The sequence below is a fragment of the Rhinoderma darwinii genome, chromosome 2 (assembly GCF_050947455.1).
Source record: "Rhinoderma darwinii isolate aRhiDar2 chromosome 2, aRhiDar2.hap1, whole genome shotgun sequence".
In the NCBI taxonomy this organism is placed as follows: Eukaryota; Metazoa; Chordata; class Amphibia; order Anura; family Rhinodermatidae; genus Rhinoderma; species Rhinoderma darwinii.
In genome coordinates, this window is record NC_134688.1 from 318,651,639 (window position 1) to 318,666,617 (window position 14,979).

Below are 14,979 nucleotides of genomic sequence, written 5' to 3' on the forward strand. Positions count from 1 at the left end.
CTTCCAAAATCCGTAACTTTTTTTATTTTTCCATCAATATTGCTGTATGAGGGCTTGTTTTTTGTGGGATGAGTTGTAGATTTTCACCGCATCAATTATTGTATATAATGTAGTGGAAACTGTAAAAAAAAATATTTGTGGGGTGGAATAGGAAAAAAACTGTGATACCGCAATCGTTTGGGGGGTTTCGTTTTTACGGCGTAAAAACGGCATGTTCACTTTATTCTGCGGGTCAATACGATTACAGCGATACCAAATCTATAACATGTTTTTTTTTTATGTTTTACTACTTTTACAAGGAAAAAAATTATTGTTAAACTTAAAATTTGAGTTTTGGCGACATATTCTGAAAGTCATAACCTTTTTTTTATTGTTTTTTTTTTTTTTTTCATCGATTTTAGCGGTAGGAGGGCTTATTTTTTGCGGGCAAGCTGTAGTTTATATTGGTAAATTTGGTACATTTTAGTAATTTCATTGCTGCGGTTGCTATTGACAGCGGCATTTAACGCGTTAGACAAGAGGGATACCGCTCGTTACCCGGAAGTGTCGACTGTAACAGCCGACCCACTCGTCCAATGGAGCGGGCTCTTTTCTCTTCATGGCTTGTTTTTTGCCCTTTTTGCATTGTCAGCTGTGAGACCTTATATAGACAGCGGTGTGTCTTTCCAAATCACGTCCAATCAAATGAGTTTACCACAGATGGACTCCAATTAAGGTGTAGAAAAATTTGAAAGATGATCTAGAGAAATGGGAGGCCCCCAGAGCTAAATTTTAAGTAGCAACGGGTCTGAATACTTATGTTCATGCGAAATGAGGTTTTATTTTTGATACATTTTCAAAAATCTCTAAAATTCTGCTTTCACTTTCATTATGGGCTATTATATATATATATATATATATATATTGTGTGTGTGTATATATATATATATATATATATATATATATATATATATAGTAGTGTGTGTGTGTGTGTGTGTGTGTGTGTATGTATATATATATATATAGTAGTGTGTGTGTGTGTGTGTGTGTATGTATGTATATATATATAGTAGTGTGTGTGTGTGTGTGTGTGTGTGTATATATATATATATATATATATATATATATATATATATATAGTAGTGTGTGTATGTATCTATATTCATACACACAATGTTTTATTTATTTTTGCTATTGTGTTTTGTGTCTCTATATGTGTGTGTGTATATATCTATCTAGCTATACCTATATATCTATCTATCTCTATCTATACCTATATATCTATCTATACCTATATATCTATCTATACCTATATATATATCTATCTATACCTATATATATATCTATCTATACCTATATATATATCTATCTATACCTATATATATATCTATCTATACCTATATATATATCTATCTATACCTATATATATATCTATCTATCTATACCTATATATATATCTATCTATCTATACCTATATATATATCTATCTATCTATACCTATATATATATCTATCTATCTATACCTATATATATATCTATCTATCTATACCTATATATATATCTATCTATCTATACCTATATATATATCTATCTATCTATACCTATATATATATCTATCTATCTATACCTATATATATATCTATCTATCTATACCTATATATATATCTATCTATCTATACCTATATATATATCTATCTATCTATACCTATATATATATCTATCTATATTCATACACACACAATGTTTTATTTATTTTTGCTGTTGTGTTTTGGATGGTTTTATAAATTTTTTCCCCATATAATCTGTGTTTTGTTTCTTTAGTGTGGTGACAAGATTCTGGTGGGTGACACAGCTGTGTGTACAGAAAGGTTTCAAGATGAGCATCTTCGCTGGCATCTTAAATGTTTTGTCTGTGAGACATGCCATCTTCCCTTATCACAGTTCATCTACTTTCTGCAGGACAGCAGAATTTACTGCGGCCGTCATCATGCAGAACTTACTAGAGCACGTTGTGCAGCCTGTGACCAGGTAATTGTGGAACTAACCCTCAATGCTGATTTTATTGTTCTTTAAATGGGATATATTGAGTGTCAAATTTAGGTAAATGTATTTGTATAGTCTTTTATTGTCCACCTTTCAGAACTATTGTACTAAACTGGTGCATAAATAAGTGTAGTAAGTACCCATAGCAACCACTCAGATTCCAGCTCTTTAAAATGACTGACTTTTTTTAGTTAGTTTAAGTTAGAGTACAGATGTTTTTAGTTGGTTTTTTTTTTCCCAAAAACACACAAATACTATTGTCTCTTGAGCGTGAGTTAAACAAATCTACAATCTGCAGTGAACAAATTTAACAGAGGTTTTCTCATATTGTGCAATAAGCAAAGTTTTATATTGCGTTGGGTAGTCTCTTGTGTTTTAACCAGTACCACTTTCTATAACGGATCTGCTAATCCTAAGTCAGTCCAAGTATCCCAATTATTTTTGAATTCATGTATAAAAACTGAAATTTGATTGCCTACTATGAGCAACTACTTTTTCTTGGGCACCAGTTTTGATTAATCTCCTTTGTTGTAAGGAATCATGACTAGTGGTGTCGCTGCCCTGCTAAGGCGTCACTTTATATTTTACATCACCAGAGGGATCTGTGGTCAAAAAAGCAGAAAAAGTATCACAAAACCCATTAGTCAAAATGAATTGTAGTGTATTTATGACCGTTATACAAGTTGGGATCCTGTGGTGGCATGTACGTGTGCCTTATTATATCTATTATAATGGTAAATTCAGGTCAAAGCACATCTCTGCGCAAATAAGGAAACTTACATGTGCTTATGAACGTCCCTGTTCGAGGTCATCTCAGGACAAAGCTTAGACCAGGGGTCTCAAGCCCGTGGCCCCTGAGGCTGTCATCTGTGGCCCGCAGGACACAGAGCCGTTAGTATCGGCTGTGCTCCGGGACTCTGTGGAATTCTCTGACATCGCTGTCCATATATGGACAGTAATGTCTAGAGCTTCCCCAGAGTTGGACAGTAATGTCAGGAGCACAGCTGGAGTTCCAGTAGGAGCGCTACTAGCGCTCTGCCGGAGACTTCAGCTCAGGGGTTTCCCCTGACATCTCGATCCATATATGAACAGTGATGTCAGGAGCAGAGCTGGAAATCCCAGGCAAAGTGCTAGAAGCGGCTCTGCTCCGGGACTCCATATATGGATCTACAGAAGGCACTGTGGCAGTATCTACAGAAGGCACTGTGGCAGTATCTACAGAAGGCACTGTGGCAGTATCTACAGAAGGCACTGTGGCAGTATCTACAGAAGGCACTGTGGCAGTATCTACAGAAGGCACTGTGGCAGTATCTACAGAAGGCACTGTGGCAGTATCTACAGAAGGCACTGTGGCAGTGTCTACAGAAGGCACTGTGGCAGTGTCTACAGAAGGCACTGTGGCAGTGTCTACAGAAGGCACTGTGGCAGTGTCTACAGAAGGCACTGTGGCAGTGTCTACAGAAGGCACTGTGGCAGTGTCTACAGAAGGCACTGTGGCAGTGTCTACAGAAGGCACTGTGGCAGTGTCTACAGAAGGCTCTGTGGCACTGTCTACAGAAGGCACTGTGGCACTGTCTACAGAAGGCTCTGTGGCACTGTCTACAGAAGGCTCTGTGGCACTGTCTACAGAAGGCTCTGTGGCACTGTCTACAGAAGGCTCTGTGGCACTGTCTACAGAAGGCTCTGTGGCACTGTCTACAGAAGGCTCTGTGGCACTGTCTACAGAAGGCTCTGTGGCACTGTCTACAGAAGGCTCTGTGGCACTGTCTACAGAAGGCTCTGTGGCACTGTCTACAGAAGGCTCTGTGGCACTGTCTACAGAAGGCTCTGTGGCACTGTCTACAGAAGGCTCTGTGGCACTGTCTACAGAAGGCTCTGTGGCACTGTCTACAGAAGGCTCTGTGGCACTGTCTACAGAAGGCTCTGTGGCACTGTCTACAGAAGGCTCTGTGGCACTGTCTACAGAAGGCTCTGTGGCACTGTCTACAGAAGGCTCTGTGGCACTGTCTACAGAAGGCTCTGTGGCACTGTCTACAGAAGGCTCTGTGGCACTGTCTACAGAAGGCTCTGTGGCACTGTCTACAGAAGGCTCTGTGGCACTGTCTACAGAAGGCTCTGTGGCACTGTCTACAGAAGGCTCTGTGGCACTGTCTACAGAAGGCTCTGTGGCACTGTCTACAGAAGGCTCTGTGGCACGGTCTACAGAAGGCTCTGTGGCACGGTCTACAGAAGGCTCTGTGGCACGGTCTACAGAAGGCTCTGTGGCACGGTCTACAGAAGGCTCTGTGGCACGGTCTACAGAAGGCTCTGTGGCACGGTCTACAGAAGGCGCTGTGGCACGGTCTACAGAAGGCGCTGTGGCACGGTCTACAGAAGGCGCTGTGGCACGGTCTACAGAAGGCGCTGTGGCACGGTCTACAGAAGGCGCTGTGGCACGGTCTACAGAAGGCGCTGTGGCACGGTCTACAGAAGGCGCTGTGGCACGGTCTACAGAAGGCGCTGTGGCACGGTCTACAGAAGGCGCTGTGGCACGGTCTACAGAAGGCGCTGTGGCACGGTCTACAGAAGGCGCTGTGGCACGGTCTACAGAAGGCGCTGTGGCACGGTCTACAGAAGGCGCTGTGGCACGGTCTACAGAAGGCGCTGTGGCACGGTCTACAGAAGGCGCTGTGGCACGGTCTACAGAAGGCGCTGTGGCACGGTCTACAGAAGGCGCTGTGGCACGGTCTACAGAAGGCGCTGTGGCACGGTCTACAGAAGGCGCTGTGGCACGGTCTACAGAAGGCGCTGTGGCACGGTCTACAGAAGGCGCTGTGGCACGGTCTACAGAAGGCGCTGTGGCACGGTCTACAGAAGGCGCTGTGGCACGGTCTACAGAAGGCGCTGTGGCACGGTCTACAGAAGGCGCTGTGGCACGGTCTACAGAAGGCGCTGTGGCACGGTCTACAGAAGGCGCTGTGGCACGGTCTACAGAAGGCGCTGTGGCACGGTCTACAGAAGGCGCTGTGGCACGGTCTACAGAAGGCGCTGTGGCACGGTCCACAGAAGGCGCTGTGGCACGGTCCACAGAAGGCGCTGTGGCACGGTCCACAGAAGGCGCTGTGGCACGGTCCACAGAAGGCGCTGTGGCACGGTCCACAGAAGGCGCTGTGGCACGGTCCACAGAAGGCGCTGTGGCACGGTCCACAGAAGGCGCTGTGGCACGGTCTACAGAAGGCGCTGTGGCACTATCTAAAAAGTGGCTGCCCAATCTTGACATTTGTGTGTTTGCCAAACGCTGCCAACTGAGCCGCCGGACTGCATTTAGCGACACTTAAGCTGGAAAACTGGATTGTTGAAATAAGCACGTGGAGAAAATTCACAAATTTCCGTTAAGTTTAACCCCTTCCCGCTCCTTGACGTACTATTACGTCATGGCAGCTGTATCGTTCGCGCTCCATGCCGTAATAGTACGTCTCGGGAGTAACGGCCGTTTCGGCCGTCCTCCCGACACATACAGGAGCTGTGACGCTGCTGTCTTGTTCAGCAGCTGTCACAGCTCCTACAGCGGGGACCGATCGCTGTGTCCCCGCTGATTAACCCCTTAAAAGCCGCGTTCTATAGAGATCGCGGCTTTTATGGGGTTAAGCTGCCATCGCCGGCCTGCTACGCGATAGCGGCCGGCGATGGTGACTATGGCAACCGGACACCAAACAATGGCGTCCGGCTATGCCATAGACGGAAGCCTAGTGGGTCCTGACAACGTCAGGACCCACTATGCTTGCTGTCAGTGAGTAGCTGACAGTTCTAATACACTGCACTACGCATGTAGTGCAGTGTATTAGAATAGCGATCAGGGCCTCCTGCCCTCATGTCCCCTAGTGGGACAAAGTAATAAAGTAAAAAAAAAGTTAAAAAAAGATGTGTAAAAATAAGAAAATAAAAGTTTTAAAAGTAATAAAAGTAAAAGTCCCACTTTTTCCCTTATCAGGCCTTTATTATTAATAAAAATATATAAACAAACAAATAAACTATACATAATTGGTATCGCCGCGTCCGTAACGGCCTGAACTACAAAAATATTTTGTTATTTATCCCGCACGGTGAACGCCGTAAAAAAAAATATTAATAAACCGTACCACAATCACAATTGTTTGGTCACTTCACCTCCCAAAAAATGGAATAAAAAGAGATCAAAAAGTCGCATGTACCGAAAAATGGTACTGATGGAAAATACAGTTCGTTACGCAAAAAATAAGTCCTCGCACGGCTTTATTGATTGAAAAATAAAAAAGTTCTGGCGCTTAGAATAAGGTAACACAAAAAGTGAATGATTGTTTACAAAACGTACTTTATTGTGCAAACGCCATAAGACATAAAAAAAAACTATAAACATCTGGTATCGCCGTGATCGTATCGCCCCGCAGAATAAAGTTAATATATCATTTATAGCGCACGGTGAACGCTGTAAAAAAAAAAAGTATACAAAAACAATAGTACAATTGCTGTTTTTTAGGCACCACGCCACCTAAAAATAGAATAAAAACTGATCAAAAAGCCGCATGCACCCCATGAAAACTACAATGGATTCCTCAAGGGGTCTAGTTTCCAAATTGGGGTCACTTTTGGGGGGTTTCCAATGTTTTGGCACCACAAGACCTCTTCAAACCGGACATGGTGCCTAATAAAAAAGAGGGCTCAAAATCCGCTAGGTGCTCCTTTGCTTCGGAGGCCGGCGCTTCAGTCCATTACCGCCCGAGGGCCACATGTGGGATATTACTCTAAACTGCAGAATCTGGGCAATAAGTATTGAGTTGCGTTTCTCTGATAAATCCTTTTGTGTTATAAAAAAAATGGTATAAAAAGAGTAAATGTCACCTCTACTTTGCTCTAAATTTCTGTGAAACACCTAAAGGGTTCATAAACTTTCTAAATGCTGTTGTGAATACTTTGAGGGGTCTAGTTTCTAAAATGGGGTGTTTGATAGGGGTTTCTAATATATGGGCCCCTCAAAGCAACTTCAGAAATGAACTGGAACCTAAAAAAATAAATAAATGAGGCAATACTTCGCTTCTTACATTATACTGATAATGAGCCGTGCCCACTCCGAGATGACCCCAGTTTTGACCGTTTGTATAAACGGAGACCCCTATTAGACCGTTCCAGTGCCCGGTTTTCCCAAGCATACACCCCCGAGAAGTGTTTTTCTATTGATGAGTCCCTGGTACATTTTAAAGGGAGGGTTCAATTCCGCCAGTACCTGCCAGGTAAGAGGGCAAGGTATGGCGTGAAGATGTATAAGCTGCGAGAGTGCATCAGGGTATACCTACAGGTTTAGGATATATGAAGGAAAGGCCACCCCCAAACCAGACTGCATCCTGGACTACAATAGGTACATGGGAGGGATGGACTTGTCAAATCAAGTCCTGAAGCCCTACAGCGCCATGCGGTGAGGTATAAGAAGCTGGCCGGGCACATCATACAGATGGCTTTGTACAATGCGTATGTGCTACGTCGATGTGCAGGCCAGAGGGGAACTTTCCTGGAATTTCAAGATCTAATCTTTAGGGACCAGGAAGGGGGGGCGCATCGTACCAGGGCAACACTTTCCAGGAGAAGGTCCCCAAACCGGTGGAAAGGGAAAGAGTCAAAAGAGGTGCAGAGTCTGCTATAAGAGGGGGATAAGGAAGAACACAATATACCAATGTGACACGTGTCCCGAAAAACCAGGGCTCTGTATAAAAGATTGTTTTAAAATGTATCATACATCCCTTGATTTTCAATTTACCCTGATGCACTCCGCACAGCTTACCCCCCTCATCTTTCCCTTCTGAGCCCTGCCGTATGCCCAGGCAGCTGATAACAGCCACATGTAGGGTATTGTCGTACCCAGGAGAACCCACATTACAATTTAAGGGGTGTATATCTCCGGTGGCGCATGCTGGGCACACTATATTGGACACTGAAATGGCATATACATATATAAAATTGCAAATCTCACACTGCACCATCTGCTGCGCATTATCTTTTACACAGTACCTGTGGGGTCAAAATGCTCACTACACCTCTAGATGAATGTCTTAAGGGGTGTAGTTTTTAAAATGGGGTCACTTCTCGGGGGTTTCAACTGTACTGGTACCTCAGGGGCTTCTGCACACATGACTTAGCACCAGAAAAGCTCCAGTAGGCCAAATGGTGGTCCTTTCCTTCTGAGCCCTCCCATGGGCCCAAAGGGCAGTTTATCACCACAAATGGGGTATTGCCGCACTAAGGACAAATTGGGCAACAAAATGGGGTATGTTGTTCCTTGTGAAAATAAGAAATTTTGATCAAAAATGACATCTTATTGGAAAAAATATCATTTTTTTCATTTCACAGCCCAATTCAAATAGGTGCTGTGAAAAAACTGTGCGGTCAAAATGATAACAAAAACCATAAATGAATTCCTTGAGGGGTGTAGTTTCCAAAATGGGGTCACTTCTGGTGGGTTTCCATTGCTTTGATACCTCTGGGGCTCTGCAAATGCAACATGGCACCCGAAAACCAATCCAGCAAAATCTGGACTCCAACAAACACATAGCGCTCCTTTCCTTCTGAGCCCTCCCATGGGCCCAAACGGCAGTTTATCACCACAAATGGGGTATTGCCGCACTAAGGACAAATTGGGCAACAAAATGGGGTATGTTGTTCCCTGTGAAAATAAGAAAATTTGATCAAAAATGACATTTTATTGGAAAAAATATCATTTTTTTCATTTCACAGCCCAATTCAAATAGGTGCTGTGAAAAAACTGTGCGGTCAAAATGATAACAAAAACCATAAATGAATTCCTTGAGGGGTGTAATTTCCAAAATGGGGTCACTTCTGGTGGGTTTCCATTGTTTTGATACCTCAACGCCTCTTCAAACCTGGCATGCTGCCTAAAATATATTCTAATAAAAAAGAGGCCTCAAAATGCACTAGGTGCTTCTTTGCTTCTAGGGCTTGTGTTTTAGTCCACGAGCGCAGTAGGGCCACATGTGGGACATTTCTAAAAACTGCAGAATCTGGACAATACATATTTAGTAGTGTTTCTCTGGTAAAACCTTCTCTGTTACTAAAAAAAAATTGAATAAAATTGAAATTCAGCAGAAAAAATGAAATTTGCAAATTTAATTTCCACTTTGCTTTAATTCCTGTGAAATGCCTGAAGGGTTAAAAAACTTTCTATATGCTGTTTTGAATACTTTGAGGGGTCTAGTTTTTAAAATGGGGTGTTTTATGGGGGTTTCTAACACATAGTCCCCTCAAATCCACTTCAGAACTGAACTGGCACCTTCAAAAAAAGGCTTTTGAAATTTTCTTAAGAATATGAGAAATTGCTGTTTATGTTCTAAGCCTTGTAACGTCCAAGAAAAATAAAAGAATGTTCAAAAAACGATGCCAATCAAAAGTAGACATATGGGAAATGTGAACTAGTAACTATTTTGGGTGGTATAACCGTCTGTTTTTCAAGCAGATGCATTTAAATTGGTATTATTATAGTAATGTAATGTAGTATTGTTAGAGTAGTTCAAATAACAAATTGATTAACAATAATTATGTATTGTATCAAATTTAAAAGTAATGCATTTTTTCTAAATGTGGCCCACTTACCTGGCCGAGTTTGAGACCCCTGGCTTAGACCAACTCCAGAGCTGCTCTTATTTCTGTAAATGAGGACATGAAGTTGTTACCAACCATTGTAAGCTAATTTTGGAGTTATGATGATCAATCTTCTGGTAACACACATACCTTTTATAAAGTGTATATACAAAAAATGTCCCATTCCCTCACAAATACAAAGAATCCCTAGCACCCTTAGGCCCCATTCACGCAGCAGTATTACAGCTCAGTTTTGTAAGGAACCTACAATAAGCTCGTATTCAAGTACGTGTGGCCCGACTGTACCTCTGTATGCCTCCAATTTCATATGGCTTGTGCTAATGTTTGAGGGACTATATACAGGATTATGTGACAAAAAATAGTAGTATAAGGGACAGCCAGCATGGTTTTACGAAGGACAGAAGTTGTCAAACCAACCTGATTGTTTTTATGAAGAGGTGAGCAGAAGCATAGACAGAGGGGCCGCTGTGTTTGGACTTTGCAAAGGCATTTGACACTGTCCCTGATACACATCTAATAGGTGAATTAAGGACTATAGGTTTAGATAGTATTGTTTGTAATTGGATTGAGAATTGGCTCAAGGACCGTATCCATAGAGTTGTGGTCAATGATTCCTACTCTGAATGGTCCCCGGTTATAAGTGGTGTACCCCAGGGTTCAGTGCTGGGACCACTATTATTCAATTTATTAATGATATAGAGGATGGGATTAATAGCACAATTTCTATTTTTGCACATGACACCAAGCTTATGTAGTATTGTTCAGTCTATAGAAGATGTTCATAAATTGCAAGCCGATTTGGACGCACTAAGTGTTTGGACATCAACTTGGCAAATGAGGTTTAATGTAGATAAATGTAAAGTTATGTTTCTGGCTACGAACAATCTGCATGCATACAGAGAAAAGAGACCGCAGCACTCCAAGTGAAAAAAAAGTGGTCTTTTCTTTCATTGGAAACATGAACATGCAACGTTTCAACCCTGTCAGGGTCTTTCTCAAGCATTGAGCTGATGAGCTCTCCTGTGAGTGCTCATCCTCTATCAGGAGCTGTAACTAACTGCTCCTGATCTTAGAGAAGCCTTCTGAATACAGCTGGGGTCGGAAAACATTTCGACCCCAGCTGTTTAACCCTTTGATCACCACGGTCCGTAACCACAGCAAGATTAAAGGGAACTCCCCTCTTTGATCACGTCACTGGAAACCCTGGTGATGTGATCAAAGAGCAGGGAATCTCTCTGCAGTCAGCCCTGGGGACCTAGAAAGGACCCCAGGACTCTCTGTTCAGTTTGCCTGCTTTTAGGGCACACAACAGCAGCCTGTCCCATAGTGACACAGTATGATGTATTAGCATACAGGAGTATGGTAATACATTAGAAGTAAGAAATAAAGTTATTCCTTAATGGGATTAAAAAAAGTAACAAAAAATAAATTTTATTTTGCATAGAATATATTTTATTGCCCCTACACTAAATAAAAACAAAAAAACGACACATATTGGGTATCTAAACTACCGTAATAACCTGAAGAATTAATCCAATGGGTTATTTAGCGTAAAACCTGAACAGGATAAAAAATAAAAGAGAAAAACGATGCCGAGAAACGCTTTTTCATATATTCACGTCGTAGAAATGTTGTTTTTCTACCTTCAAACTGTGAAAAAATAAAATAAATTTCTCTCGCATAAGACAAGGCCTCATACGGCCACGTTAATGAAAAAATAAAAAAAGTTATGTCTGCTGAAATGCAGAGGTAAAAACTGAAAAATATAGCTGGTCATTTAAGAACTTTTCAGGCCCGGTCATGGATTTTTATTAAATTTGATCATTGTGCTAGACACCTTTCTGTGAATATCTAAAAGTATTAAGTTTTTAGAAAATGTATGCTTGTAATGTTTTTTCTTTGTTGCAGCTGATCATGTCGGCGAGTTGCACTGTAGCTGAAGGTCTCTGCTGGCATATGGAACACTTCTGTTGCTGGGAGTGCGAGATGGTGTTGGGTGGAAGTCGATATGTTATGAAAGGTGGAAGGCCCTTTTGTAGTGGCTGTTTCCAGCATCTTCATGCTGAAAGTTGTGAGGCTTGTGGTGAGCCTGTTGGTGAGTTTTTTAAAAACCCTATTTCCATGGGAATGTTTAAAAACAAACTTCTGTTTTTCATTTTATAGAACTAATGCTGATACAGTGTATGAGCAACACATCACAGAATGTGCCCAGTAGTTACTGTATAAACATAATTGCCATAATGTCAATTCTATTACTTCAAGTATAAAACATGAGAAAGTATATATATATCTTCAATAATATAATCTTTTATAGATCCTGATGGACAACTTGTGACCTTAAAAGGGCAATACTGGCATACACTGCCCTCCTGTTTTTGTTGCTCCAGTTGCAGGACACCTCTTCATAGGTCAGAATTTATGATTCGCGAGGACCATCTTTATTGCTCCCAGCACGGTTTGTCCGCCAATCCTAAGATGCACTGTCCTTCCAAATACCACCTCAATACGATGAGAGCTTCAGCTGCAGACTTCAGCCCTCATGTATATTGTACTACCTTGAATAACACAATGACGGGATCGAAACGCAAGGAACCAAGAAGGGCCTGGCTGCCGGAAAACAGCCAGATCATGGAAAATGAGGAGGACACTTCATGTTCATCAACGGACTCTGAGCCAGAAGGATTTTTTCTTGGCAGACCAATCCAAAATTACTCACTTAGTAAGGGAACAAATTCACAAGTTCATGGAAAGAGCACTTCCATAAAAAGTCGTCAGAGTGGAAAGAGCTGCAAGGTGTCATAACGTCCTCAATCGCTGTTGTATTCAAATGCTGCATCTATTTTGTAGCTATAAGCAACTACCTGATGAAACATCTCTGCTGCTGTTTAACTGTTCAAATGTACAGCATATCAAATTATGCCCAAGTTTGCAGAAAGCAATGACTACGATGCCTCATGATCATCACCTCCTATATTAAATTCTGAACACTTTAAAATTGAAAGTGGCAGATGTTTCCTTCACTGTGGAAGAAAAGCTTTAATAAGAGTTTTTTGTGGATTGTTAGTAGGTATTGTTGGAGTAAAATGTATTCTTGCTCTTTTGGTAATTTAACATATATTTGAATTAGAGCCCTCACACATAGAAAAGCCGCGTGCTTGGAACCTGTAAAGCAGCATGCAGAGTCTTTATGTACTAGGGATCCATAGATATTTGGTGTGCCACTGTATGGTACAATACTTTTAGGGGAGAATACATACGTAATATTGCATGCGATGGAAAACAATACAATTTGTGAATTAACCCCTTCCCGCCGCAGCCATTTTTTCAGATTTTCATTTTCGTTTTTTCGTCCCCACTTCCAAAAGTCATATCTTTTTTATTTTTCCGGCTATATAGTCCTATGAGGGCTTGATTTTTGCGGGACGAGTTGTAGTTTTTTCGTAGCACCATTTATTGTGCCATATAATGTACTAAAAAAAGGGGGAAAAAATTATTTTTGGGGTAGAAAATGAAAAAAAAATCTATCCCTCCATGGTATTTTGCGCTTAGTTTTTACTGTTCAATTAAAACAACATGTTAACTTTATTCTGTGGGTCAATACGATTACGGCGATACCAAATATATATATATATTTTCTATATTTTACTACTTTTACAAGTAAAAACCTAAGTGTAAAAATTAAAATTTTATTTTGTGTCGCCAAATACCGAGAGCCATAACTTTTTTTTTTATTTTTGCGTCGATTAAGTGGTATGAGGGCTTATTTTTTGCAGGGTAAGCTGTAGTTTTTAATGAAACCATTTTGGGGTACATGCGACGTTTTGATCACTATTTCATTTTTTGTGGGAGATGAGGTGACCAAAAAAGAGAGATTCTGGTGTTTACATTTATTTATTTTTTACGGCGTACACGGTGCAGGTTAAATAATGATATATTATAATAGTTCAGACATTTACGGATGCGGCGATACCAGTTATGTCTCTTATTTATTACTTTGCTCTAGGGGGTGTTTTTGAACTTTTTTAAATATTTTTTTTTTTTATTAATCTCACACCCCCGCCCCCTGGGGGACTTCAACCAGCGATTGTTAGATCGCTTGCACTATTTACTGCAATACTAATGTATTGTAGTATATCGTAATTCTGAAACGCTTCAATTAAGCCCTGCCGGAGGCAGCACTTCATAGGAGCACAAAGATGGCGGACCTCGGGGCCTTCATTAGGCCCCCAGGCAGCCATAGCAATCATCGCCACAACGCGATTGCATTGCGGGGGTGCGATGAGCTGTTAGAGGGGGTCGCCCCCCTCTTTCAAATGATTTTAAATGCCTTGGTTGACCGCGACATTTAACAAGTTAAACGAGTTACTCTCAAGTGTCGGCTTTAACCGCTTCCCACCCACTGTAAATTCACGTCGGTGCTTGCTGGGCTCTGTGCATCGCCGACGTGAATTCACGGTGGGTGTTAAAAGCGCGATCCGGGTGTCTCCGTAGCGCTGACACCCGGGTCGCGCTGTTATCCCCTGCCTCTAGTCCCGGAGACATGACCGGGACCTAATTGGTTAAGGTCCCGGTCATGTGATCGCAGGGAAAGTTTGTTGTAGCAACGAACTGGAAAGTTTGTTGCTACAACAAACTTTCCCGGGGACCGATTGCAGGTGTTTCAGTCGGTTATAAGGCAAAACCGGAGGCCATACAACAGCCCCCGGTTCTGCCATGCACAGCAGCCTATGAGAACCAGCCGGAGGCCGGTCCTCATAAGCTTCCTGTCAGTGTGACTCCCAGCATCACACTGAGGCCTGATTCAGATGAACGTGGCATTTTTGCGCACGCTAAACGCTGCGTTTTGCCTGCGCAAAAGCCACTTACCTGCTCCGTGAGGCAGCATCATATGCTGCGCGGCTGCGTGCTTTTCGCACAGCCGCCATCATTACACGCCATTTGGATGTTTGTATACAGAAAAGCACGTGGTGTTTTTCTGTTTACATTCATCCTTTTGACAGCTGTTGCGTGAAACAGGCAGTTCGCATGGAAGTGCTTCCGTGCGACCTGCGTGGTTTTGACGCACCCATTGACTTCAATGGGTGCGTGATGTGCGAAATACGCAGAGATATTGAACATGTCGCGCATTTTACGCAGCGCACAAACGCTGCGCAAAAAGCACGGACTGTCTGTTCTGCCCCATAGACTTCTATTGGTCCATGCAAGCCGCGTGAAAACCACGCGGCCTGCACGGACGCAATTCACGTTCGTGTGAATCCGCCCTGACAGTTTATAATACCTAGGTAGTCACTAACCCCACATATATTAATCACATAAACACAACAAAAATTTGAA

At 42.2% G+C, this 14,979-nt stretch overlaps 1 protein-coding gene across 6 annotated transcripts in view; it reads left to right on the forward strand.

Moving 5' to 3' along the window:
• PRICKLE4 (prickle planar cell polarity protein 4) overlaps positions 1 to 12,742 on the forward strand; it is a 185,074-nt gene extending 172,332 nt beyond the window's left edge. For 5 of the 6 annotated variants that reach the window (XM_075853571.1, XM_075853570.1, XM_075853574.1 and 2 more), the window contains 3 exons: positions 1,801 to 2,007; positions 11,554 to 11,740; positions 11,960 to 12,742. In XM_075853571.1, coding sequence (XP_075709686.1) covers positions 1,801 to 2,007; positions 11,554 to 11,740; positions 11,960 to 12,447 — 882 coding nt within the window. In that variant the 3' untranslated portion in view covers positions 12,448 to 12,742. Of the gene's footprint in view, positions 1 to 1,800; positions 2,008 to 11,553; positions 11,741 to 11,959 lie in introns of those variants that run through there. The other variant, XM_075853575.1, reaches the window with a different exon arrangement.
• The last annotated feature ends 2,237 nt before the right edge of the window (positions 12,743 to 14,979 follow it).